The sequence below is a fragment of the Lissotriton vulgaris genome, chromosome 9 (assembly GCF_964263255.1).
Source record: "Lissotriton vulgaris chromosome 9, aLisVul1.2, whole genome shotgun sequence".
NCBI lineage: Eukaryota > Metazoa > Chordata > Amphibia > Caudata > Salamandridae > Lissotriton > Lissotriton vulgaris.
The window spans coordinates 589,705,095-589,732,618 of record NC_141697.1 but is presented as its reverse complement, the minus strand read 5'-3'; the positions used below and the strand labels follow the sequence as shown (position 1 = coordinate 589,732,618).

Sequence of the window (27,524 nt, the reverse complement as noted above, 5' to 3'; positions counted from 1 at the left end):
AAAAATTGCATGCTGGGAACTGAGATCTATTTCCGGAATATCGTAGAGCTGCTGCCGGGTCGACAGCAGCAGTAATCGGTGGCATCATGTTTTATCACGTAAGTAAGAAACGGAACCCCCCCCCCCCCCCCCCCCACCCTTTCGGCATTCATTTTGTTATTTCTACGAGGACTAACCCATCTCTCTGACTCCAGCCCTCTAGCAACGGTATTACCGTTACTTTACAGGGGCTTGAAAACTTTCAGGATTTAGAATGTCCCCATCTCCACAGAAGTATATTAAACTAACACTTGCAGATCTACGGAGCCCTCTTGAGTAACCCCTTCAAGAACAGCTCTCTCTTTCGTGAATATGCAAATTTCCACCGCTTGATCCTTCTACCTCTTTCCCACACGGTTAGACTTCGTTGTCATAGTGTTCCCTTCCATGTTCACCCTTTGTCACAATTTAACATTACAGTAGCAACTACTTCCCCCAAAAGAATACGATCCACCACACCTAAAGCGCTACAACCCCCTGATAGCAGAACTGTGAATTTCCCAGATATGCGCAAGTGCCTCTGCTTCTTCGGATTTCTACTCAACAATCTGAACCTTGTAGGGATCAAGGTGTAATGATTTACTAGCCTCCGCTGTTGGTTTTCTTATGTGGGGAAAGGAAGATTACACTTGCAGTCTTCTGTGAGAGATGCCTGTTCTGTGAGGGGGCAGCGTATGCTGCTGCTCACTACTGTAAGGTGTACCCGTTCTGTGAAGTAATGGTGTATATACTGTTGTTTAAAAAAAACACCCTATAAAATGAAATAAAAGAGTTATTGAAGGCCCTTGCATAACGGATTGTTTCACAATACTTGTGAGATACCCATAGTCATGAGAAAGAAGTCAGATCCCACTGGGGAGACATTCAAGCGTTGAAACCTGCTTACTGAAATTGCTTGATTACTCCTTTTTTTTTTTAACCTTGTGGGATAGAGACACCAGTAAAGGCCATTTTTATGACTCCCACACAATTTTAATAGAGGTCTAATAGGTGAGAACATATTGCAGACATTAGGGTCATAACCTCAATCAAATTAGGGACTCATAACTAGGAGATTCACAATCATTGAGCAGTAGTACTCTCGGATGCTTCCTGGTGCTAGGTGTGGACCCCACTGCTTAAGCATACCAATCTAGGCAGATGAAGGAAGAAGGCTCATTATCCTATCTGAGTACATTAATGTATGGCAATTCAATGAGTATGTTTGTCTGTTTACAAAGAGCATATAACGGTTCTTTAACTCCTCTCAGTACCTCTATAGTGTGTTAGCTATCTGCTTTGGGCCTGTCCAGTATATGTGCGAGAATCGCGCCATGTTCCTCCTGCTTATGGAATGTTGTTCTGCTGTTGTCTATGTTGTAGCTTTGTGTTATGAAGCTCGGTAAAAACCTCTCGGCATAAAACACAAAATGATTCACATTGCCAATGCTTTTTTTTAATGCATAATATGATTGAAAGCGTGAACGTTCCCAAAATATGTGAGCAGATTTTACTTTTGGTTTTACATGTGAAACAAGCAGTTTTTTTAATTGACTAGACGACTTTGTAAAATGTAAAAAAAAAAAAAAGACTCCATGTTATGTGACACCTTAGGCCACTTCTTGCATATTAGCTAGCATCTCTTTGCATTCTGGTATTTTTAACCTATAAATGAAAGTGCTAAAAGCAAAAATACTATCCCCAAAATGCTATATGCTGGTGACTGAAAAGCCAGAGATGGTTGATGGTACTGTGTCAGAGTGCCACAAGGCAGACTTGTGAAACACCAAATACAATGTGGATCCTACTTTCTGCCTTTTTTTCTTGTATGCATGTATGTTAAACAGCCCAGTGGGTAAGAGGGAAGATACTGCCTTTCAAATGCAAATGCAAGCATGTTAGAAATGTGATTTCTGGCTAGCTGAGACTTGCGCCAAAGTGAGGCAGAAACCACCACTCTAGTCAGGATAAGGGAATTACACCGCTCACCCCCTTGGTGGCTTGGCACGAGCAGCCAGGCTTATCTTAGAGGCAGTGTGTAAAGCATTTGTACATAACCAACAGTAGAACGGGGTACGCACTACAAAAGGACACCACACCAGTTTAGAAAAATATCCAATTTTTATATACTTAAGACAAGACCAAATACAATAAAAATCCACAATACTATACTTAAAAGTTTAGTTCCAAAAATAGGCTGATTAAAAAGAGTTCCTTGTGTGGGAAGCTCCGTCCGGGCTACCACGGCGTCGTGAACAACAAATCCAACAGTTCTGGCTGATCGCGGGCCAGCTACTGTGTCGGAAATATCTGCAAACAGTACCTGAGAGAAATGCGGGGCGCGGAGACCCTTGAAGTCACTTGCGTTGCAGGTCGAGCTCCTCTCTGGTGGAATCAGGAGCGCTTGCGCCGGCAGGCATCTGGTGCTGCGGTGTGAGGTGATCCCAGGTCGCAGTACGAGCAGCGGCTCGGTGGCGGCGTCTGTGAGACCAGGGTCACGGTGCAAGATGAAGGTGGTGCTCGCCACAGTGCTAGCAGGCCACAGTGCAAGCAGCATCGTTGTCGTTGCTGAAGAGCTTTCGTCTGCTGACGAACTGGAGTCGATGGCACCAGCAGGCCAAGGGTGCGTGTGAGGGTGGTGCGTTGTGTGACTTGCGAGCGGTGCCCTTGAACCACCGTGCAAGCAGCGGCGTTGATTTCGGCGGGAAGTGGCGGCGTCAAGCAGGCCAAGGCGTCCTCGTGAAGCAAGATGGTGTGGAGTGCGGTGTCCACAGGTCGCGGTGCGAGCAGCGGCTCGGTGGCGGCGTCAACAGGCGTCGTCATTGTGGTGGGGCTCTCTGCGGTGCCAAAGCTTCGACGCGAGGAGTTGCGGAGTACGGTGCGAGCAGCGGCTCGGTAACGGCGTCGACAGGCGTCGTCGGTGAGACCAAGGTCGTGTTGCTCTCTGCGGTTCCAAAGCGAGGTGTGAAGCGAGGCAGTGCGAGGTGCGGTGCCTGCAGGTCGCGGTGCGAGCAGTGGCTCGTTGGTGGCGTCAACAGGCGTCGTTAGTGAGACCAGGGTCGCGGTGCTCTTTGCGGTGCCAAAACTTTGTTGTGAAGCTAGGGAGTGCAGTACTCCCAGGTCGTGGTGCAAGCAGCGGCTCGGTGGCGGCGTCAACAGGCGTCATTGGTGAGACCACGGTGGCGGTGCCTTCAGGACACTGAGTTGGCAACGGCGTCGTAGACGTCATTGAGTTGCCTTTCCTCTGTTTGAAGCACAAAACACACAGTCCCCAGTGTTGCGGGCAGAAGAGCTTGAAGTCTTTGTTGTTCCTGAGACTTCGTGAACAGGGGGCAAGCTCTACCTCAAGCCCTTGTAGAGACTCACACATTGGATTGTAGAAAGTACAGTCCAGGCCTTTCACTGCCCAGGACAGAAGCAGCCCTTGCAGGTCAGCCCAGCAAAGCACCCAGCAAAGCAGTCGTTCCTTTTCGCAGCTTCTCCCTCTTGGCAGTCTTCTTGTTCCAGATGAGTTCTAAAGTTCAGGGGTCTGGGACCCAGTATTTATGTCCAAAAATCCTTTGATCTTTCAGGCAGAGGGTGTCTGTGCCCAGCCAGTTGGGCCTTCTCTGGTGTGAATTGCTGGTAGGAGGTGGAGACTGCATTTGTCAGAAGCAGGCCAGGCCTTTTGAGGTGCAAGGAAATCTCCTCCCTCCCCACCCCCCCATCGTAACCCAGGGCTTTTTAGCCCTTTCCTGACCTACCTAGTCCATCTGGAGCCCCTCCTGCCCCCCAGCCTTCTGTCATCCAAAACCCAGACAGGCAAGCCACATTTCAGTAGAGGCACACAGGATGACTGAGCAAGAAAATACCCACTTTCTAAAAGTAGTATTTTCAAACGCAGAATGTAAAAATCACCTTCACTAAAAGATGCATCTTTAGCTTCTGAGTTCAGGCATACTAAATTTTATTTTCTTACCGAATTCCCTGTCCCAGTTATGTTTATAAGATGTTCTAAACAAACCTCCTATTCTATCCTATGGGGAACTGGTAGCCTTGCAATGGTGAAAAACGAAATTGGCTGTAATTCACTATTAGGACATGCCACACACACCAGGGCATGTCCTACCTTTCACATACATTGCACCCTGCCCACAGGGGTACCTTGGGCCTACCTGAGGAATGTCTAACAAATTAGAAAAGGGAAGGTCAGGGACAGGCCAGTGTGTTCAAGGAGATCGGGCGGAGATTGCTAAGGTCCTCCGGGGCACCATTTGTTTTTTTTTTTTTAGGGGGAGAAGTATGGCGTGTTTCCAACACTCGGGAAACACCCCTCATGCAATGGACGTGTTCCAAATGTGTAAGAGTGTTATTGCAATTGAGCCTGACATCATATTCCATAGCTTGGGAGGGCAGGGATCATCCGGGGCTCCTGATTTACATTTTTTTATTTCCTCCAGTGCCTCAAAAAAAGAGAGAGAGTGAAATTGAGCGAAGGTCTGGGTGGGTACGCTGTCTTCAGCCGAGTCCGCCATTACTGTGGGGCCAGGATTAGTAAAAGTATCCTAAACTTTCGTAATTTTATTGTCAAAGAAGTCCGAGATGTCTTCGAAGAGTCTCTCTGATGGAGTGACTTCTGTCTCAATGATTCTCGTCTTAAGAAAGGATTGGACAATCTTAAAGACTCCTTTGCTCGATTGCTCAGCTTGCTGAATGGAAGTCGCAATGAATAGTTTTTTGGCTTTTTTTTATAGATTTATGAAGATCAGAGGGCTTTTTTATAGCAAATTTTAGCTGATTCACAATAATTTACCCGCCATACGCTCTCCAGTCTCTTGCAGTTACTCTTTTCTGCCATCAGCTCTGTTGAGAACCAGGGGGCGGAAGGTGATTCTCTATGTGACGTGGAGAGTTTTGCTGGGGCGATGGCCTCCACCGTTTTGCCTATCCAGAGATTCATCGCCACCGCATCTGTATTCGCGTCTGTAGTCAGAGCTGGGGGATCAATTGCCAGGGCAGGGCCTAGGGTGTCTGCTGATATGTTCTTCCATTGCCTGCGCACATAGGAGCGTCTCCCACTAACCTGGCAGTGTAATTGAAAAGGAAATCAAAAAATGATCAGATCAGAGCAATGGCTGCGGGGTCTTTGCTATCGTATCTTGGTATCTTGAATGTTGGAAAAGATCAAATCCAGCATATGACCTGCCCGGTGCGTGGGTCCTGTAATAATTTGTGTTCAATTGGCTGCTTTCAGAGTTGTCATAAGTTGAACAACCTGGGGGCAACTAGGCCTATTCGCATGGACATTGAAATCACCAACTACTATGTAGTGGGAGTGAGCTAAAGCACTGTGGACAATGAAGTCCATTAGTTCACACGTACTGACTGAAGTGCAGTCCGGGGGTCTATAAATAATCAGCCCGGCTAACGACAGTTGAGGGTTGATTTGCAAGCAGAAGTATAACCCCTCAATGCCGGTTATAGTGGTGGGTATAGAGGACGTTAACGTGTTTTTGTCCTTAAAAATGAAAGCCACCCCGCCGCCCCTTCTGTCATCCTCTCTATTCGAGGAGCTCATTTTAAAGCCCAGCGGAACAGCCAGGGCAATGGAGGCCAAGTTGTCTTCATTCAACCACGTTTCTATGAGAAATAGAATGTCCCACTCTGAGTCCGCCAGCAGCAGCCAAATATCGTCAGCATGCCTTGGGAAAGATCTACAATTCAATAGGCCAGCCCTAAATATTGTCTCAGAGGAGCCATCTGTTGATTTGGTTTTTGAATTTAAAATTGGGTTGATTTTGATAGTTTGCCTTGCCACAAAGCAAGCACGCCCGCGGTAGCTCAGAATTTGCCAAGTTAAGCCTGGTCGCCTGGCACAGCTTAGCTGTGTTCATAGCCAGTAAATCAGACCTAGACCAGAAAACTCTCTTAACATCCCTGCACTCACCGGCAGCATGGCTGGTGCTGGTCGTGGTCCAGTCGCTGATGGGCGCAGACGGGCTTGCCTTTGGTGCGCCTTTGGCGCGCCCGCGGCGCACGTCCGCGGCCATGCCCCCATTTCCTTATTATAGGAAGAAGGACCAGGAAGTGAGGCGAAGGAGGGGGAGGAGTCGCGTCCCTCCGTTCAACCGGCACCAGTAGCCGTGACGGACCGGGGACCAACGGAAATCAGGGTAAGTGGAAGGGGATGTGCAAAATGAAGCAAAGCACACACAGTTTATCAGAAAAACACTACATCAAGGATTAAAAGCAGTTCTGCATCAAGGAAAGAGCAAAAAGTTTGGGGATAACCCTGCAAAAAGGACCATTTCCAACAAAGCATCTCAGTGCTTATTGGCGCCTTGGAAAAACAAATGGAATGCTAAAAAGACACCTGAACAATGGAAGCAGCAACAGTTGAGCTAAGATGCACTGAGAAGACAAAAAAAAAAAACCTGCCGGAGACACTCTTCTCGAGTCTGTTCTCAGCCTATAGGCTGGTGTGACCTGCTTGTAGCGCCGGTAATGTCCATATGATACGCCCTGCTTTGAACAGGAGCTGAAGATACTTCAAGGGCTGCCCCACACAGGTTGCCATTGTTTCTCCTTGTGGTAAAAGTAGGTAAGTTTAACGCCTAGTATAGCTGGATTTCAAGTGGCGCCTTGACCTACAGACCCGAGACCCCAATGGAACCATCTTGTGAGTATTGCCTCCTCCTAAGAACGAATGCTAGCTGATAAAACTCCACATAACTACCCATCACTTGTCAAATTAACTAGCTCAACCGTCTCTGGAGTTGGGCATAATAGGCATGCAGCACAACCAGAAAAAACATGCAAAAGGAACAGGGGAAAAAGAACTATGATCAAATTATGGTTTTCAAAATACATGAAAATATATGATTTTTCTTCAAGGGAGGTTATCTTTGGAATAAACTGAAAGCAAATTATTCATATTCTTTTGTTTGTGTCTCTCAGATCTCCCTGGAGCATGAGATTCTACTGCATCCCCGATACTTTGGGCCCAACCTTCTTAACACCGTGAAGCAGAAGCTATTCACGGAAGTGGAGGGAACCTGCACGGGCAAGTGAGTGAAGGGGGGATTTGAGGTGGGGAAAGTTTCTTGGAGAAAGGACTAGCGAGTGAGTGGTGGTATGAAGTAGTTGGAGGGGAAGGCAGATTGGAGGTTGATGTCAAAAGAGCAAGGTGGTGCAAGTGAAGCAAATTGAGCGAGAGACTGAGTTGGAAAGGGAATGGAATGCTGAATTGGCAGAGAGGATTCTGAAGGACTTTAACTTGAGCGGGCAGATCATAGTAATGAGAGGGAGAAGATATGTTAATGTTATGTTAATGTTATTGAAATTTCTAAAGCGCAAACTGTTACCCAAGGGTGTCCTGGCGCTGAAACCAAATGTCCTACAGAGGCCTAAGCACAGGAGTGAGTTGATATTTAATTAGACTGGAAAACGAGTCTTCCGGGCGCTCCTGAAATCCAGATGATTAGTTATGCACTTAAGATGAAGCGGTAGGTCATTCCGTGCCTTGGCAGCTCCAACAACTAAACGTCTGTCACCCCCCCCCCCTCCCCAGTTATATCAGTTATATCTGACTCGGGAGCGAGGGTAGCAGTTTAGATAAAAGTGAGAAGCGGTGTAGATAGGCTATGGCAGGCCTAATGTCTGTAGGTTAATTTGGAAGGCACAAATATGAGAGGTCTGAGGTCTTTGTGGGTGAGGTGGAAGCAGGCCTTGATGAAACTGGATTGGAGAGGAAAGATGGCATTTGGGGAGGTGTGTAAGGCAGAGATAAGAATGTCAAGGAATGCATAAACCTACTTTAATCTGCCCCTTTCTCTCTCTCTCACAGGTACGGGTTTGTGATTGCTGTTACCACCATCGATAACATTGGAGCAGGGGTGATCCAGCCGGGGCGTGGATTTGTGCTGTACCCTGTGAAATACAAGGCCATTGTTTTCCGGCCCTTTAAGGGCGAGGTGGTGGATGCTGTTGTCACCCAAGTCAACAAGGTAAAGGAATGAGTTTGGCATAGCTGTGGTGTAACGGGTACTATTTCTAGTAGTTAGGCTCTGTCACTTTGTGGGACAAATTGGGGAGTAAATCTTGCTGTAAACCTTCAAGTGTGGGATTCTGAATGGTGATGTTATGTCACATCTTTGTGAATACAGTTCCCCTTTAAGCATGGCCTAGAACTGATATACAGACAAGTATACATAACTATTCTCCATGGGTACTTGTTGATAAAAGGACATTTCCACTCATGGGTGGGTACTGCATGATTTTCATGTGCGCATATTTCCACCTCCTCCTTCCAGAGCTCAGCATTGGTCTCCAGGGCTGTATGGACCATCTTTGCAATTGCTTAACAATGGACAACAAAGTAGGTAAATGAAACTTGTACATCTAGGTGTGGCTGCAAATGACAGTGATGCTGCAGCGGTCTTGCCTAGTCCCCTGGACACTTTCACTGAAATAAATATTAGCCATTCTTTGGAAGCAGTGTCCTCCTCTTTAGCAGGCAGTAGAACAAGCGAAAATCAATTTAGCCTACACTTTGTATGGGACCAAGAGAGAGGTCGGTCTGTGAAACATTCCAGTTTACTGCACCATGCTGGGAAGGAAGGCATAAAGTATGTAGGAAATGTGAATATTATTTGGGGTGGGCGACTTGAGAAGTAATCACAGCTCTAGTCGGGGTGAACCTTACTAAATGAAACCAAGCTCAACCCCCCTGGTACCTTTTGGCATAGAGCAGACCGGTTTAAATTAGGTCATTGTGTAAAGTATTTATGCAGTACTAAAACAGTAATAAAGTGAAATACAAAACAATGAAAATCCCACCCTGAATTAGAAAAACAGAGCAAAATGTAATAACCAAAATGACTCAAACGTGACAAAAATGCAAAAAGGGGAACCAGAGATGAGTTTTTATGTAGAAATGGGGGCAAGAAACACGAAGTGCCAATGATAGCTTATGGTTGCGGTAGACCAGGAACTATGCGCAATTTGGGGCTGACCACAATGGAGCACTAATTGGCTACACCAACTAGGTTTACCCTGGTCAACGATTTTACCTTTTAAGCCTTAGTAAACCACAGGAATACACTTAGGGTTTCCCGGGACCACAGAGGAGGCACATTGAGACTAAAAGGGTGTCAGGCAAAAGCCAACATCAGTGTCTGGTTGCCACTGGTTAGCTGTTTATTTACAGGAAAAGGCCTCTTGCAGTTTGTTGTCTCCTTATTACCACACAGGAGGTCAGCCAACTGACACTTGGAGGCCACTTTTTTTGTCTTGGGTAAAAATGGGAGAAGGTCCTGTCCTTCAGGGCTTCTCTCAGGTCACAGACAACAGGTTCTAGAAGTTATTTGCTTTCATTTTTATTCAAAATATGACTTCGCCATTGACCTGAATTTTTAATAACTATTAAAGATAGTTGGGAATGGGACTAGCTAGAAAAATAATTACGCAAGATACAATTTTAGTATTTTAATTTGTACTCTTGTTTTCTACATGGAACACAGTGAAAATAGCTTTCTTGACCGTGTCACTGTAGAGACGCAGTCACATTAATTTTCTACATGTCCCACCTTTAACCCCTTCACTGCGGCGGCCATTCCGCCGCAGTGCTAAGGGGGCGGCGGGGCGCTCGGCGGTCCCGTGCTGGTGACGGAACCGCTCCGTCACCAGCTGCGGTTGCGCTGTGCTAATGACGGAGCGGTTCCGTCACGGCCCCGCCAGCTCAATAGAGCGCTCAGCGCAGGCGTGGAATCCGTGCTGGCGTGCCGAGCGGGCCGTGACGGAACCGCTCCGTCATCAGCACAGCGCGACCGCGGCTGATGACTGAGTGGTTCCGTCACCAGCAGGGAAGGGGTTAAGTACTATGCACCCACTCCCTTTAAAATATTCTAGCCTAGGGGCAAGTAAATGCTGTATAGGAAGCTGGTTCTGTATATATTGTCACTAGGTGGTAATACTGTGCACAGAGTCCAGTGGTTCCCCAAAAGAGTCGGGGCTCAATGCGAAACCCAAAGTGCTCTATTAGTGGTAGTGTGGGCGAGCAGCCTTGGGCCTAACACAGAGGACATTTATGACACACACATGATCAATAATGGACACACGGCTACAGAAGGAGATCCAGACCCATTTTATAAAATGATACTTTGTACTTTATTTTAAGACCAAGGTCTTTGTAATCAGGTAAGTACGTTTTTAATTAAAAATACTTTTCACTTTGAAAAATCGACACTTAAAAAGGTTTTCCAGAGTCCAATGGGGAAAACAATATTGTGGTTAAACAGGTAAGTATTTAACATACAATCTCAGTCTTCTGCGCCAAAAGTCATCAAGGGACAGAGGTTGGCTAAGTACTAAAACTGCACCACCAGCGGCACAGGGGTGGCCGGGTGCAGAGGTCAAAATTGGAGTTCGACCCAATGCTTTCCAATAGAGACACGGGGCGCCTGGATCCACACTGCATGCAGGTAAGTAAATTGATTGCAGGGGCCAGGCTTTAGGGGTTAGCACAAGCACGGGGGCCCACAAAGCAGCACTAAACCTACAGCACCAGCAGCACTGGGGGGCGGTTGGATACAGGGTGCAAATTCGACATCGAGCGCCCAACGAGGATTTTTTGGTCGGCAAAGAAGCGGCATGCGTGGCACCAGAGGTTGCATTAGATAGACCAACAACAGTAGAGATAAGTTGGGATGTAGGGGGTCATAGGGGCACCTTCGGTTCTTCTCACTAAGGCCCAGGGGCTTCGGGTGCCAGTGTGCCTTTCGACATCTGAGTCTTCCTACCGGAGCTGGTCCCGGTCGGGGGTGAGGGGGACTCTGGATTCACATTGCAGGAGAGATCAGCCCACACTGGACAAAAGCTCAGGTTTGCCGTGGAGATCTCACTGCCAGGTAAGCCACTCGGGCCATGGGTGTCGGGTGCAGAGTGGGCAGGAGACGCGGATCCACCAGGATCCGGAGCCTTTGGGGTTGCTTTCTTCTAGACAGGTCCTCTGTCCTCGGGAGATTTAAGTCTTTATTGAAGGCAGCAGCTCTCCCTGGGGTTTTGGAGATCGTTGCTGTAAGACAGGCCACAGGGTTGGTAAAGCTGGAGACAGGGCTGTGGCCCAGGCAGTTGTCTTCTGGCTTCTGCTGCAGGGTGTCTTCTTTCTTCTTAGTTCGTCTCAGAGCTGAGGGCCAGGTCTGTGGAGCCACCCAAATACTAAATTTAGATACGTTTTAGGGGAGTAGCAGGAAGGGCCAATGGGCACCTTACATGGGGTAACAACACCCTCTATTATGCCACACTCATATGGGAGGGGATGTAGACCTAGCCCTGATTGGAGGAGTCCCCCTCCGCCCCCCCTACCATCTTCAAGATGGCGGGTGCTGAAAGTTGTGCTTCACCTCACTTCCCCTCACCTCAGGGGTGGGGGTTGGCAGAGGTGGGTACACCTATTTTTTTTATGTTCCTGCCCAAAGTGGGGGTGTAAACCAGGGGTTGCCATCTGCTGCTAGCAGCAGAGGCTGGGGGTCACATTACACAGGCGGCAGGCTTTTGAAGCTTCCCTTTTCGAGCACTGGCACATCCCGGGGGAGGCGGCATGCCACCTCTGCCCAGGATGTGCATTGTTTCTGGAGCCAGAGAGCCGGGGAAATCTACCCTGAGGTCCAGAAACATGTCTGGCGGTGGCTGTCTGCCTTCAGCCGTATAGAGACCACACCAGGGTTGGTAGGGATTCAGTGGACACCTCTGAGGTGCCCTCTGGGTACAAAGTACAATAAATCCCACACAGGCATATGTGTGGATTTATTGAAAGGAGTAGTTTGGTACTAAACACTCCGATGTTCAATAAAGCCATCATAGTGCTGTGAAACTCGAGTTGACAAGTACTCTCTATTACTTCATTGTCACAATATTGGGAAATGGTGCCCAATATTGTTGGGGCATATCGGTTCATGCAGATATGCCATCACCTGGAGTATAGCGCACTCTGCCTTAGGGCTGTGAGGCCTGCTAGAGGGGTGATTTACCTATGTTGTCAGGTAGTGCTAGCTGGCATGGCACCGAGGCAGGATGCCATGTTGACTTAGTCATTTTCTCCCTTATAGGGGCATGCAGGTTGTAGGGGCAGTCACATTCTCCCAGTGATATTGGGGAGGGTCCAAGGCGGGGGGCTAAAAATGCAAAATAATCACTTTCTCACATGCTGGTAATGGGATTTGTTTGTCTTTCTGTACGGAGAACTATGCAACTGCTAGCAAAACGGTTTCCGATTTAAATAGAAATCTCTGTTACAGGTGAGGGTCAAGCCATGAGTGAGTTAGCACTTTGGTTGTTTAAGTTGTGCAAACCTGCCTTCTATGCTTGTTATGGTAAGTCTGGATGACTAGCAGATCGCACGTAGAGACACCGATTGGCTGGAAAACACTATAGGATCCAAATGCCTTCCGGATATTGTTGGTCCCGCCGTTAGAGATCCTGGAACATCCACTCATAAGGAGGGACAGTGTAAACAGATTGACCTGGAATCTTTGGGCACAATTCAATAGAACACTCGCAACTGGATTTTTTAATTGGAATGATGATATCCCTAGAGTAAATGGTAGACCCATTTCCCTACAAGGACCATTCATGCCTGTAGGATACTCGCCATAGATACTTGGGTATTTGTTTGAAGATTCTAAAAGAAGAGGCACATTAAATTTTCTTGATAAGGGTGGCCAGTACTCTGCGAACACCACCGAAACCTGCCGTCGCTTGGGATAAACTAAATCCAGTGTACAGCCAGTCATTGTGATAAAAACACTTGGACCACATACATATCTGGCATTTGAGAGTTTTTTCTGTTTAACCTGGATTAGTCCATGAATCGCTAATAAGTGTACTTTCGTAATTGCTGTCTGTCACTTTCTCGCTCTTCTTCTTTTGTTTTATCTTTCTTTTAGACTATACACTTTTTTTTTTTTTTATAAACCTTTATTGTACAGTTCAATAAAAGCACGTGCCAACAACCGCAGGGGCCGGCCGCAACACAAGAATAAGACCCACTATATTATCCAATGACACAGCTCTTCAGCCGACAACCCTGAGGTCCGGCAGCGAATCAAGATAAACATTGTATTGAACTCACAACGTGTTACAGGATAAGACAAAGGTTTCATTTTATGTTTAACCCCCCCAACCTAAAAAGCAAGGAAAAAGAAACAGACATAGCACAAAACAGGATGTACCACAAAGCAATCTATAACCCAACGCAGTCGCCTGCACACAGACCCCGCCCACCCATTGACGCCAGGATAGAAAAAGAAGTACGGTTACCAAATACAGGAATGCATACGAAATCAGGATAATACCCTAACGTTATGAAAGGAGAGCAAAAGAAAGCGTGAGATAAAGAAACCATATAAACTAAACTAACTAACAAAAATATAGACCCATCCCCCCACCCTGCACCCCTGCATGTGGCTTTCGCCTAACCCCAACTAGCAGCGTGCCTGTTGCCCCGACTAACTAAACTACAAAAAGTAAAAAGAAGAATGGAGGAGGAGAATGTCAAACTCACGGTCACCTTTCCGCCCCCCCCCCCCCCCCCCCCACCCCGCCTGAAATGAACAACCCCTGTCCTAAGACCACAGAGTACTCAAAAATATTATAGACCAAGCCAGACAGGGGAGACGTTGAACACCGCCAAACCCTCCCGCAAGCAGTACGTTAGCGAATCCCTTGTCCTCTAAAGCGCCGAAATCAGACCCAGACCAACAGTCTCATCCTTGACCCCTCCGATATTTCATGCGGACTCCGTCCGGTAACACCATCACCGCCCCAGGAGAGTCAAAGTTCCTAGGAAGTTCAATTAAGATTAATATGAGACCAGTCGAACACATTGAGTCTCTGCAAGCATCCGCCACCGGTAAGATCTCCCTCACCGACATGCACTCCAGATATCCTTTCCTCCATAAATGTAAAAGAACCACAAGGGCGGGAAGGGACGGTAGTGTCTTTCGGTTTTTGCTAGTCGTAGTCTCAAGGAGTGAAGAACCAGGTAGCTCCACAATAATCGGCTGCGTTGGTGAATGCAGCGATAACCCCAGAGAAACAATTGCGCAAGTATTCTGCAAACAGGTCAATGGCGTCAAAACTTTATCGCACAAGGGTTCTCCATCCTCCTTTACTACGGGCATCATGGGAGAATCAGTTCGTTGAAAGTCATGCAATAGAACAGAGCCCAGACTCGGTCGCCCAGTTTCGGTGTCACCAGCGATAATTTTATGGACAATGGTCTCCAGATGCAATTGAAGTGCCCCGATGGCAGCCATTACGGTCTTAAAGGACGGCTCACAGTTCGTCCGATCCGCCTCCACTCGCTCGGTTCCAAGCATGGGCGGGTTCCTCAGAGAGCCGGGTCTCTCCGGGAGAAGAGGCAAGAGCTGAGCGGACGGCAACGGAGGGTGCATTATCGTCCCCAGCAGACCCGGGAGGTGGCGACCGGGTCGCCGGGGACGGGGACTCCATCCCCCCCCGGGAGCCTATGCGGCCATCTTGGTTGCTGCGTAGCTCCTCCTCTCCTAGACTATACACTTTTAATTGTTTTTAATACGTGGCTATAATGTATGTACTATTTGTAGGATTTATATATGTGATATAATATTTGTTTTTGATACTTGATGAATTTTGAATCTCCCTCTTGGTTAATTGATATGCTGTCTATGTAATACATAAAATGTATAATGATGTGTTTTATATAATATGAAGATTTATGAATTCTTTATAATAAACACATTTTTAATGGTTCAAACATTTTTAAAATACAATATAGGTGTCATTCTATTATTAGTCTGTGGTTGTCTTGTGGCATTGCAAATGTAGGTATAAGGGTTTTGGTTGGGTGAATTAATTTGGTGGTTGCCCTAGAAGGGGCATATTGCTGGTTTTGCCTTCTCTGCTCTCTGACCTGCAGTGGGTACCTTCTTTTCTCACCTTCCAGGTTGGGCTATTCACAGAGATTGGACCAATGTCTTGCTTCATTTCCAGACATGTGAGTATTGTACTTCATCTTCAAATGGGGTATGTATATGGTGGGCACTGGCAAAGTAGTTGATGTGGCAAAAAACTTGGCAGATGGGTTTTGTTTGACTTTGGCAGTGCACAGTTGGAGCATACAAACCATGGTATGTATGGATTGATTTGCTTATTATGCCAGACTGGGTATTAATCCCACTTGATATAAATCATAGGTAGCTCGTTGTCAGTCAAACATGACTGTCTTGAGATAGAACCAAATTGTTGTTTTTGGGAGGACCTTGTGAAATAAACAGCCTTTAGTCACTGCTCCATTCTTCTCATGCAAAACATCGATGTGGCCTTTGCCACTGGTTCACTTGAACCTACTCCATTCTCCACAGTCATAGTGACCGCTGCAGCTGCCTTAAATATATTTGATTTATTCTTACCCTACAGAGAGACATGTTCACAAGTTAGTACTTTATTTGTAATGTCTTCATTTGCCTTGTTCACTACCAGCTGGCCTCAAAGCTATCCCTCTGCCATAGCGTTCTGCCCTTACGGGGAAGCTTGAGGCTTTCGCTTGGGGACAGAGGCGTAACGAAAAGCTTTGGGCCCCCCGCAACTCGGTGCTTGCAGGGGCCTGTGTTACGCCCCTGCTTGGGGAATCTTGAGGCCTCCGCTTACGAAGAATAGAGACAGACTACCATGTCATATCACCAAACGGCTGCAATTATTGGACCAAATCGAGAGACTAACCCAATTCTTTCACTTCCTGTTTGTATCTGAAATTACACTGCATCACCCCTGCCCAGCCAGACAGTCAACAGGGCCCACAACTTAGCTGCGTTTTTGGATAAGGGTCGGCTCAAATCCATCCTTTATACATATAAAACTGAGTCAAGCCATTCTGCTTTGGAGGGGAGGAGCTGGTTGAATCCACTGCTTACAGATCTGCCCTTTCCCCAACAAGATCAATCAAATAGAACAACAGTTTGCTGCCATGGGCTTGTGGGTCTCCAGCTTCCAGCAACACCTCAAATAAAACTAGTTCAGGGCTTACCTGGATTTTGATATGGAGAAGATTGTTCAGGAAAGTAATCGTGTCTTTCCAAAAGTCCTGGATATTAGGACCTAGTACAGACATCTGGATATCGTCGGCATTCCTTAGGCCACTCTTCTTTCAACATGCCTCTTCTGAGCCCTTCAATTTTGATAGTCTTTTGGGTGACCAAAAACAGATGGTTTCTTCTGAGATATGCCGGTTTAACCAAACTATATAAAAGATCGAAAGATACTTGCCATAACTGGTCACAAGTTAGTCTTGTCTTTGTTGAATTCTTTCAGCCTTGATTTGTGGAGTCCTACAAGTCCTTCCCCTTTCATTGTTAAATTCTACCCTAGATCCAGTCCCTTTTAACCATCATCACTACAGTTGGATAACAATGTAAATCTTTATTAAAATGCATTATTCCCTGAGTTTACGAGCTCCTTGCACCACTGTCTTAACAGTTATGTAGTCACAAAGCAAAAGGCAAAGGCTGAGAATGGGTTGCAGCTCAAATGTAGGCAAAAGCAAAGCCCTGCACTCCAGCACACAAGATATTTTGTCATATTGAACATTGATACTCTGTCCAAACACATTTTTTGATTCTGCAACCGCTCCTGTTGAAACAGTGCAATTTCGGGGTGTTTTCGTAGACTGTAAATTAACATTTGTGTACATAACTTATTAGAAATTTGGCAGTAATCCAGGAAACTGTAATATAACATTCCTGGAAAAGAGCATATGAACATAGCAGTGTACCCCTCAAGTGAACAGTGTGTAATCTATTCACAGCATGTTAGTTCATAATCTCCTGGTCAGCCTTCGTTGTCCAAATAGGAACAAAGGAATGAAATTCCTTCCAGTATCTTATGGTTTATTTTTTCTCACACACTGAATATTCAGTATCATTTAAAATATAATGTAAGTCAGACAAAAATCTTTATAATTTGCTGCATTAATTTCTCAGAGCCAGTGATTTATCAGCGTGAACCAGCTTGCAACCTTAGTAGGGTTGAGAAATGGCATTGTGTAATACTTGGAGTAGTGCTGGATTGATTGCTATTACCATGTTTGATATGGGCTGTCCAACCTTATATGTATTGTAACATATCAGTCAGCAGTCTGATGGAGAAATCTTTGGGAAGAACAATGGTGCTTGTCATAAACCGCTACAGAAAGTTGGGTGAAACAAGTATTTTGATTGAGTTTTTTTATCCGCAACCAATAAAGTTGATGTATTTAATCAAGGATAATGCTTTGAGTGCTACATTCACTCTGGGCGGTGTCTCTTTGGTTCTATTAGAATAAGACCGATTATAGAAAACGGCAAAGACTTCGGTATTGATCAGTGTCTGCTAGATGGAAAAAAGCCATGTTTTAAGATATTCACTGAATATCAGATGATTTTGTTCTATATGGAGGGAAAGGTGAATCCAATCCACAAATGGACCTTTGACTTTTGTGGAACCTCCCATTGTAACATTACTCGAAGCAGGGATCCCCGCTGAGTTCTTATTGGATTCCGGGGCACTGCCAGCCTATGCAATTTCTATAATTTGAACTTCACAGCAAAACACAAAAATACAACAAGTATACGTCAAACAGATGCTCAAATATTGAAATATTTTGTTAAGGTCACAATCTGATATAGAAAATATTTTCACATTTTCAGTTTTACTTCTTTATTTGTACATACTTTATTCATTTTGATGACTTAATTTTAATATTAATGTTTTAACCTAGCTGCGTTCCCCCTGACTAGGCCTCGCGGACCCCAGGGGTCCTAGATTTAAAGGCATCTTAGTTGCTCATTGGCAGAACAACTGTTTTTTGCAAGCTCGCCAGACAGTTCCAGTAGGCCCTAAAAACAGCTCGACCTGATAAAATCTGACTCTCCATAGTGAGTGGGCAAGGAGATTTCTCAAGGCCTGTCACAGTTCTAGACTCCTGGTATGTGCACCCACACCATCATCTTAGTTTCCCCATTCCCTCACAAAAAAGACAGGTTGAAACAAAGACTAAAGCATTCTGAAATGTCATAAAAACCTATTTTGGAAGGAACACAATTCATTAGGTTATGTATCAATCTCCTTTTTGGATGGTTTCTGTAGAATTTTAGTACCATAAGGTAGGTGAAGTGTATTGATGCCCTTATTCATTCTTTTATTTTTTCTTAGTCCATTCCTTCAGAGATGGAGTTTGATCCCAACTCAAACCCACCATGCTACAAGACAACTGATGAGGTGAGAACTGCTATGGGTGAATAAAAAATGCACTCCATCATACTATGAGTGAATGTTTATTCTGGAAGTTGGGTACTACATTAATAAGTACTTCATACCTTGGTCTGGAAAGAATCGGTTGTATCTTGGTGATTTCACAACATGGTCATTATATACATCAGCACTTTATTCATTTTCCATTCCATGCATATTTAATTTATCATAAACATCATTGTAAATATCTTCATTAGAATACTATGTAAGGTAATTTAAATGTTATGGAAAAAACCAAAGGTGATGATGGACGGAGCGTTGACAATACAAACACTCACGCCCAGTCAACTGATCTGGGTTTAATCCATCACCGTTCTTTAGCTCACTCCGCCACCCCAGTTCAGACATGGCCATATGCAAATCAGTCTGACCCTGTGCCTCATGGGAACAGTCCAGCCCGAACTGCCAAGCCATGTCTTCCCTGGACCGGAATCAAGCTTCCCAGGACCGGTTCCTGGCATTACAGCCGTCTTCAGCCGGGCTTGCTTGACTCCAGTGGCAAAGTGAGCAAGGGACTCACGTCTGAGCATATCCTGCCAACTTAGGGTGAACAAAGAAAAACCAAAGGTGATGATGATCGACGGAGCGTTGACCATACAAACACTCACCCCCAGTCAACTGATCTGGGTTTAATCCATCACCGTTCTTTAGCTCACTCCGCCACCCCAGTTCAGACATGGCCATATGCAAATCAGTCTGACCATGTGCCTCATGGGAACAGTCCAGCCCGAACTGCCAAGCCATGTCTTCCCTGGACCGGAATCAAGCTTCCCAGGACCGGTTCTGCCAAATGCATTGTGGTGCAAACGACAGTCTTCTATAGACAGTGCAACATGTTTCAATTTTGAAATTTAACAAACAAAATATGGTTTCAAATTAATCCCCTCCTGGTCTATTTTATAGTATTTTATTTCTACCACACTTTCTTAGTTTCCTGCTTGTTCCAACCACAATTGCAGTCCTTTGCGGCCTCCGCATCTCTCCATAATACAAAATCTGCATGGCTTGTCTTTCCTTTGTTTGGTTTGTCAAGTGTGTACGTGTTGCGGCATCATTTTTCAATTGTATATTTCTGTTGTAGTCCACTAAAGTTTAAAGACACTCCTTCAAATCATGTGCTTCTTTTAGTCCTCTCAGATTTATCAGCATGAAGTGTCTCTTAACCAGCAAGGTTCAGGTTGTCTCAGTATTTTTCTTTAGTATTTTCCTCTTGGCAATGGCTTGCCAGCTTGTAATTTCACGTATCTGATTTGGATCATCTTAATCTTTCTTCAACAAAATGGATACCCACCAAAGACTTGATATTCTGCTATAATGTATTCAGTTGAGGCTCATTCCATAAAATACAACTGAAATGCAAATGATTATATCAAGGGAAAGGTGTATACGTGGGTGGATATTTTTTTTAAGGCAGCGGGAAAAGAGGAGCAAGGGTCCAGCATCAACGACTTTGAGTTCAGAAGTTATCACCCCTATTGGGGGAGGAAATATCCTGAAGACCCCCCCCCCCCCCCCTCCCCCCTCCAAAAAAATATTTTATTTCAAAGAAACCATAGCAAGGAATGATTTGTCTTCATCAAGATGGAGTGCTGTCGAGATGGGAGGCGCTGGAAAGGCCTAATAATGATGTTTACAACTACTTGCTTTCTCCAGAAATGGAGACATGTAATTTAGTTCAGAAATATATATTAGGGAAATGTAATTTAGTTCAGAAATATATATTAGGGATATTTTTTGCATCCTAGAGGAAAGAATGGCTCACAGAAAAAGTATGTAGGCACAGTTGAAACCAAATTGACGTCTTATCTACCCATGCAAAGCAATAGTTTTCTTGAAGGATCTAAAAAAAACAAATGAAAAATGTTGACAGGTAAAGAAAATATTTTGGAAAGCATAGCACAAATATAATTAAATGTATGTAACAATGAAGATCTAGTCCTTTAGGAAGCATATAAGAACAGAATTGTGCCTCCAGAGGATGAAAACACATATTAGGATCAAAATGTGGGTTCAACAATGGAATATGCAAAACTAATTAACAAAACAATCTCATAAGATCATGAACAAGGTTGAATAACAGATGGAAAAATAGTTATTTACCTACTCCCAACTCGACAACAGTAATAGTCACCCCCTTCTGATACCTAGTGTGTGGAATGAGCTGCAATTTTCAATCTATAATGGAGTTTGTCGACTATTCTTCAAAACCAGCAGTGGTGGACTCCTATGTCCAAGCCACGAACATGTAACTAAATAAAATGCAATTTAAAGAAAAGGAATTGGCTACTTTATACCGCAGATTTTTCAGACCCTAAGACTGATATTACTCCACGTTAAGGCTCAGGCTGCATAAGAACAGTATGGCTGAGATGTTTGGAGCGAAGAAAGTATTTTTACAATTATTGATGGCTAAGTACACATGCAACTACTTTCAGTGGCGGAGCAGATTTATAATTGAAATGAATGGACCATCATTTTTATATGCAAGTGTTCTAAAAGATGAACATTTTAAGCAAAAGCAAATGTATTGATCATTTAACATGTAACTGAGATGTATTGTCTTTGTGTTAAAATATAAAATAGCTGTTAGAACAGAACATGACAACTCTGAATATCTTATCAACCAAAATGTGGCTTACGAGCAGTATTATTAAAACAGCTATCCGGTTTCTGTAGGTGCTAGTGATAAAAAAATATCCATTGCAAACAAATGTATTAAAAAAACCTGCAGACAGGAAAAATGTATTCTGTTGTTTCACTGACGGTGATCCATGGCACATATAATTGGATGAGATCCACGTTAAAGTGAGCAAAGATTAGAGCAAATGAATTATTCAAAAGTTAAGAAAAGCAACCGACTGTTTGCTTTATAGTTGAAACCAAAATTTCCCAACAAAGGGACTAATCGATCAAGAATTGGAGGTTCTTTGACCCAGACTCTGAGTTGAAGATAATAGTAACATCTAGCCCCGTGATAACCTTTGAAAAAAGACCAATTTCAAACTCTGCATTAATATAGAAAGACTATGCTCATTGACACAAAGAAGGACCTCAACATTCACACCTTTAAAGTGCGCAAATTGTACCTATGTATTCAGAAGTGATACAATCAAACATTTACACTCTGGCAAAAAGATTAAAAGAAATTAATCTGTCACACTCAGTACTGTTTGTATACTATATTATGTCCCTGCACGTTGTACTGCGTAGGCTTGACAGAAAGGGCTACTATTTTGAAATGGGCATAATTCAAGCATAAGGCAACTCAATATAAAGTCACTATTATATAAGAAAAGCTATTTCAGAAGACATAATTAGCAAAAAATCAAATTTGTGAGGTTACAACTTTTCAAGCAATTGCCAATAAAAGATCACTAGGGAAAATATTGGATTGCTGGATACAGAGACATGTTTTGAATCCAAACTAAATGAGTGATGTGATTTGGTGTGTTTCTTTTAAATCTTTATAGGGCTAGAATAGAAAAAAAAATAGAAAAGAAAAGAAAATGACAGTGACTAAACAAGGAAACATGACAAACTGATTACCAGAATAAATTAGCCCAACTGCTTTTCCCGTCATGGTAAAGGCATTGATAATGCAAAGGTTTCAGTTGCTCTCTAAAGTATAAAATTGACACTATGCGGTTTGGAGGAAGGGGTGGGGGAGGGACCTAAGAAAGCAGGGTAGAAATAATGTCAGTTAAACAGACCTTATTGGGAGTAATTGGAAATCTTAGCATGTTTATATTTCAGAATTTAAATTTGCTGTATTCTCTGCTGATGACTCCACTAGAAGAACCGAAATGTAATACGTTTTTTGGAATACTCTTAAAATTCACACAGAATTAACTTCACTGAATAGGATCTTTTGAAAAGGTTTCTCAAAAAAAAATACTCAGAGAAATGACTGTATTGAGCACCTTGAAAATCATATGTATGTAATGTAAAATAAACCAATTAGATTTTTTTTCCACATTATGCTGTGCATAAAAGAAATGTGGACACATCGCCACATAAAATTAACTGTTATGGGTGCCCAAGAACCTTTGCAGAAAGAGTTTTAACAACTATAGTCTCCCTGGCTTCTTAGCGAATAGCACTTTGCATACTATTTTTTGGGGTTTTTGTTTTTTTAGCAAGTACCTGAAAGCTAAAACACATTCCAAGACCCAGACCGCAGCGTGGTGATAGCAAATGGTGACCGACTATATGGGGCAACAATGGTTGGCTAAGAAATGGGTGAAATTGAGGGCATTGAGGGTATTGCAAAAGATCCGCTGTGAAGCAGACTAAGGTGTAGAAAAGAAATGTGTATGAGCAATATTGAAACACATTTAAGGCTTGATCTAGAAACTCAAAAATGGAGCTTCTAGGGAGCACAGACGTTCCAAATCGGAGGATGATAATGAAGTTGGTGAGACAAGTGGGTCTTAGACAAGAGTCCTTTTGGGCACAGTGCTGTATATTTGTGTATAGCCTTTGTCGAACACACATATCAAAGTTGTTTGACATAATAAACTAGTAGGGTGGATGTGCCGATGTAAGTGATTGGTACTGATTAAGGGCATTGGTTAAAACACACTATAGTACTAAATGTAATTGCGCTCTGTCTTACCATTGTGTATGTCTGACCCTAGACTTTATGACCCATTAGAACGATGTGGAAGCAGTGTAGATTTGCTTTTGTGGGTGAGGCGTAATGCATTCACAGTACAGGATTGGTCATTGATGTGCTGTGGTTCACTTGTAAATTTCTATTTCAGGACATTGTCATCCAGCAGGATGATGAGATTCGACTGAAGATTGTGGGAACTCGTGTGGACAAAAATGATATTGTAAGTTCATGATGCATGCAAGACTGACTACTCTCTGCAGATTGGCAAGATCTATTCGAGGAATGGTGCAATTAGTCAGTAGTTTCTTTTTCACAGTCTGGATTTGTGGCACTCTGGAGCTCATGTGATGGCACTCTTTTATTGGTGAGCAGGGGGTGGGGGGGTTGGGGCCCAAATATGCATAAAAATAGAGAAGCCCGGACTTAAGTGCGTGATATCTGTTGGCAGCGCCCTGGGAAAATGCTGCTGTTTGAGGGGCACTGTTCGCATGGGAAACGCTCTCTTTGGGCTAATATGCAGTCTACAGTGTATTACACGATGTGAGCGACAACACTTCCTGCTACAGGATTGTGGTGGAGCTGACAAAGGGTTGCTTTTGATAGTCAGGAATTGTTCTTGTTTTGCCACTAATCAAGCACTGCATGAGGTAGGACAGTGGTGGGCAGGTGATACCAGGGCTAGCATTGTGCTGTTTGAGTGATGGTGGAATTCACAGGATTTGAGATAGAGAGAAGACCAGAAGTATTCACCTTGTGCCAAGTGTCTGATGCTTATTTCCTCCTCTTGCAGTTTGCGATCGGCTCTCTAATGGACGATTACCTTGGTAAGTATGTTGGACAACTACTCCTCTCAATCTTGTTTGGTAATTACTATGTGCTGTTGGAGGGTGGGCTCTGTATATAATGAGGGTGAGATGTAATTAGTATGATTATGTAGAACTACGCTGTATTGGACAGTGGTCTATGTCCTGTGGTATGTGGAAAGTCTCATACAGTACTAGAATGTTGTGGGTTGGAAGAAGATATTTCATTATTCAGTACTAGATTGCTGTGGCCCATAAATCAATTGTAAATGGGGCAATCTCTTAGAGCACAACAGGTAGGGATCTGCCTCATTACTCTCTCAATCCATTGCATTTAATTCTACAATTAAAGAAAAATTACAATGACCCTAGTCAAATATATTATTCAACACGGGAGCCTGCAATCCCAGTATAAACGACCATATCTCCTTATTGTAGTCAAGTTGGGGCATCTCTGTTCACCTGCAATAAGAAAATGACATGACCTCCAACTGTAATGAATTACTTCAGTTGAGTTGTGACATTATAATGACTGCTGCAAGAGCCAGCAGCCAAGGTGGAAGGCTTCACGCGTACCATGATTACAGCTGCAATTTCAAAAATGGAAGCAAAAGTTTACCTTGCTCTTTTTGTAAAGTGAGTGATTACCAAAAAAAGAGAGATTTATGATATCGGGTTTAGTTTTCAGGCCTTGCCATAACTATACAGACCCCTAGGATTTTGCAACATAAATTAGTAAATTTAGCGGTACAAAACTGAAATTTTGCGGGCAAAAATTGATATTTTGTGGTATTTTAGCGGCAAATTATTTTCGTTTTTTATTTTTAAAACAATAATGTACCCCAGAGGGTTCCGCCCCATGCCCACAGATTTTCTTTTAGAAAACCTCCGCAATATCACGTGAATGTGCCTATAACTCAGATCCTGTTTAATTTGCTAAAGAAATGTTCTTAAGTATGATAATAAAATGTGTGCGCCTGTACATAAAATAAATAACCTATGCAATTTAGGTAACACTTACTGCATTTAACAACGCAGTCCCCCACATTACAAATGTATACAAGGATCTAGCAGATTTCTGCAAAATGTACAATTTAAAATGAAGAATACCCAATAGGACAGTATACATTCAAAATTGATTAACACACTGACTGCAGCGAAGTGTTTCAGTGTGTGCACAAGTTAGAAGAGGACAGGCAGGCATTCCCCCACACCCTTCACCACTCTCACCTAGGGACCCTGTGCCTCTCCTGCTCCACCAGGGCACAAAGCCCCTACCCAGAATATTAACGCTTTGGGTTCTAGGCGCTGTTACTTGCAGTCATTTGTTCGCGCCCTTCTTACATATTCATTATCTAGGGCTGTCACCAAGCTTCCGGAATTGGGTAGCAGTGCTCATTGCTGAGAGAGTGGGGTCACTGGGAGTAAGCTGTGGAGCTGCCAGAGAGTTCAGCAGGGCAGATTTACAGGGAAGTAGTCCAGTGTACAGCGATGTCTCGAGGGAGTCTGCAGTTTAAAAAATACTCCTTCAGTGCCTGCACTCAGTGTGCCACTGCCCACCCATTCTCAAACACATGTGGTGCTGTAAAGCATATGTTTACAGTCCAGCTAGGGGCTGCATGGAGGCTTGGGTATGCCGGCCTTAAAAACATGGTGCCTGCTGACTCAGTGCCAGGCCGGTTCCACCTACTTGGCCATGCCAGTAGCAGGTCCCGGTGCTGTGCAGTCTAAAGGAGCAAGTCACGCCTGAGGGTCACACCCAGTCACCAGTTAACTCTGTCTAGCCTGCCTTGTACATTATAAGCGCCAAAGCGGTAAAAAAAATGTAATGTTCCAGGTATTTCCAAACATCTAATACCTGTGTGGAATAGACTAGCAGAGGTGAGCTCAGGGCGCAATGAACCACAGAGGCATATCAATGCAGGAAACACCTTGCCCAGAGCCCATTTGCAGACCCCCCCCTAGGAAATCACCAATAACAAAGTAATTTCACAGGCACTTTTGTAAAAATCGATGTTTTTTTTAGAAAACGGGCGATTTCATGATTTTATTTTGCAAATCACGAAATCCTGAAGGGTCTGACTTTGGCATTTTTCTGCATGTTTCTACAGATTTTAAGCGGCAGCTTTTTTTATCTGAGTTCCGTTCAACTGAAACAATTATGCAATAAATGAATAAATGCTTTTGGTGTGTTTAATTTTGCACTACAGATTGTTTTTATTGTGCATATCGGCAACCACTCAATCTCAGTCATATGAAAGTGCAAGACATCAAAGATGTAAGTGGTTTGTGGCATGGGTGGTGGTGTTACCATAGATTATTAGGAATAACTTCTGTCGTACATTGAAAGGATATTGACATTTCAATAAGAGTCCCATGCCCTTATAAAGGAACTCTGCCATCAGCCTAATTTATTTATGTGGTCATGGTGCTACTCTAGAACTCCCAGTATCCTTGTAATGTATAGCAGGAGGATTCTTTATCCAATATCTAATTAGTGTACCCTGTTTGCAGTTATTAATATCTTAAATTAATTAAATTATATTGTTTGGGTTACTTAAAAGCATAGACAGCGCAAATGTATTCAAAACTACAAGAAACGAAAAATGTCAATAAACAAATGAGAAAGCAGAATGATGAGGAAGCAGTCTGCCCCCAACAAATACAGAAATAGAAAAAATATGATTAGTACCAATCCCTACCCTCAACATGGTGCTGCACAGCCATCCACACACCTCACAATATGTACATGACAAAATGTGTTTCTGAGAACAATAACTTCAAAGTAGTATGGTGAATTTGTAATGGTGAGTTTCCTTGGTAATGATTTAGTCAATCTAGCACGCAAAACCCAAATGGCAAGCGAGACAATTATTTCCTCCAGCTAATACACTATATAGACTTGGCAATGCTAGAAGCCAATTTTTATTATCTATCAGGCATGACTTGTATTTCAGCAGATGTTAGCTGTGAAAAATACAAATCATTCTAGAATTAGCAGGGCTATATTGGATGTATGTGCTTGCAAATAGAACATAATCAGATGTATGCTTTTACTTTTGGTCCTAGATGCTTTTGTTAGGTGCACCTTCAAATACATATTAAAATCCAGTTGTCATCTAAGGTATTTCCTATACCTCTTCTCGAAACACCCCTGAGCCCCTGTCTCTCTCAAAGACTGGGTTGTAGCCTGCATTGTGACTAGGCACCGAGGTGCAAGGCGGTTACCCTATGATGAATCATGCCACCTTTGATGGGTGAGAGAAACCGTCCTTTAAAAGGGACTCTCCACCTTTACTAGGTCTTTCCTGTACTGCTTGTTGCAGACCCAGGTGTTTTTGTTGTGGTTAATATCCTGATGCAAAATATATACATTCCCTCTCGCTACTAAGTAAGGTATGGATAATACATTTAGCATGCTTATGAATTAGTGTTATGGTAGATGGGTGTTCATTCCTTTTCAATGTTCTTTTTTTTAAGCCTTCTTGCCTCTAAAGGATGTATGGAAATAGGGCTTGTTTTTTCAACACCAGCAAAGTGAGTAAGGGAAGGACTCCCAACTTGCTTCACTCTACTGAATTTTACCTCTTGTTTTTCAGGTCTGGTCAGCTAAAACTTTCCTCGATGGCTCTGTGGGACATGGTCCTCTTTCAAGATTGTGTCTTCGGAGGTGGTTGGTGGGACTCTCCATGGGATCTGTGTTCAGATGACATTGGATCTTGGGTCCTGCTGTATGGTGTACATTTTGTCAATGTTTTTGTGAATAAAAGGTTGATTTTCTAAGA

General features: G+C 43.8%; 1 protein-coding gene across 1 annotated transcript; it reads left to right on the top strand.

Moving 5' to 3' along the window:
- On the top strand, nt 1-27,524 carry POLR2G (RNA polymerase II subunit G). Its single transcript, XM_086938170.1, has 8 exons — nt 1-98; nt 6,955-7,064; nt 7,844-8,003; nt 14,981-15,031; nt 18,223-18,288; nt 23,085-23,156; nt 23,727-23,760; nt 27,339-27,524. Exons 1-8 carry the CDS (start codon nt 87-89, stop codon nt 27,350-27,352), a joined length of 519 nt encoding a protein of 172 aa, XP_086794296.1. The 5' UTR covers nt 1-86; the 3' UTR covers nt 27,353-27,524.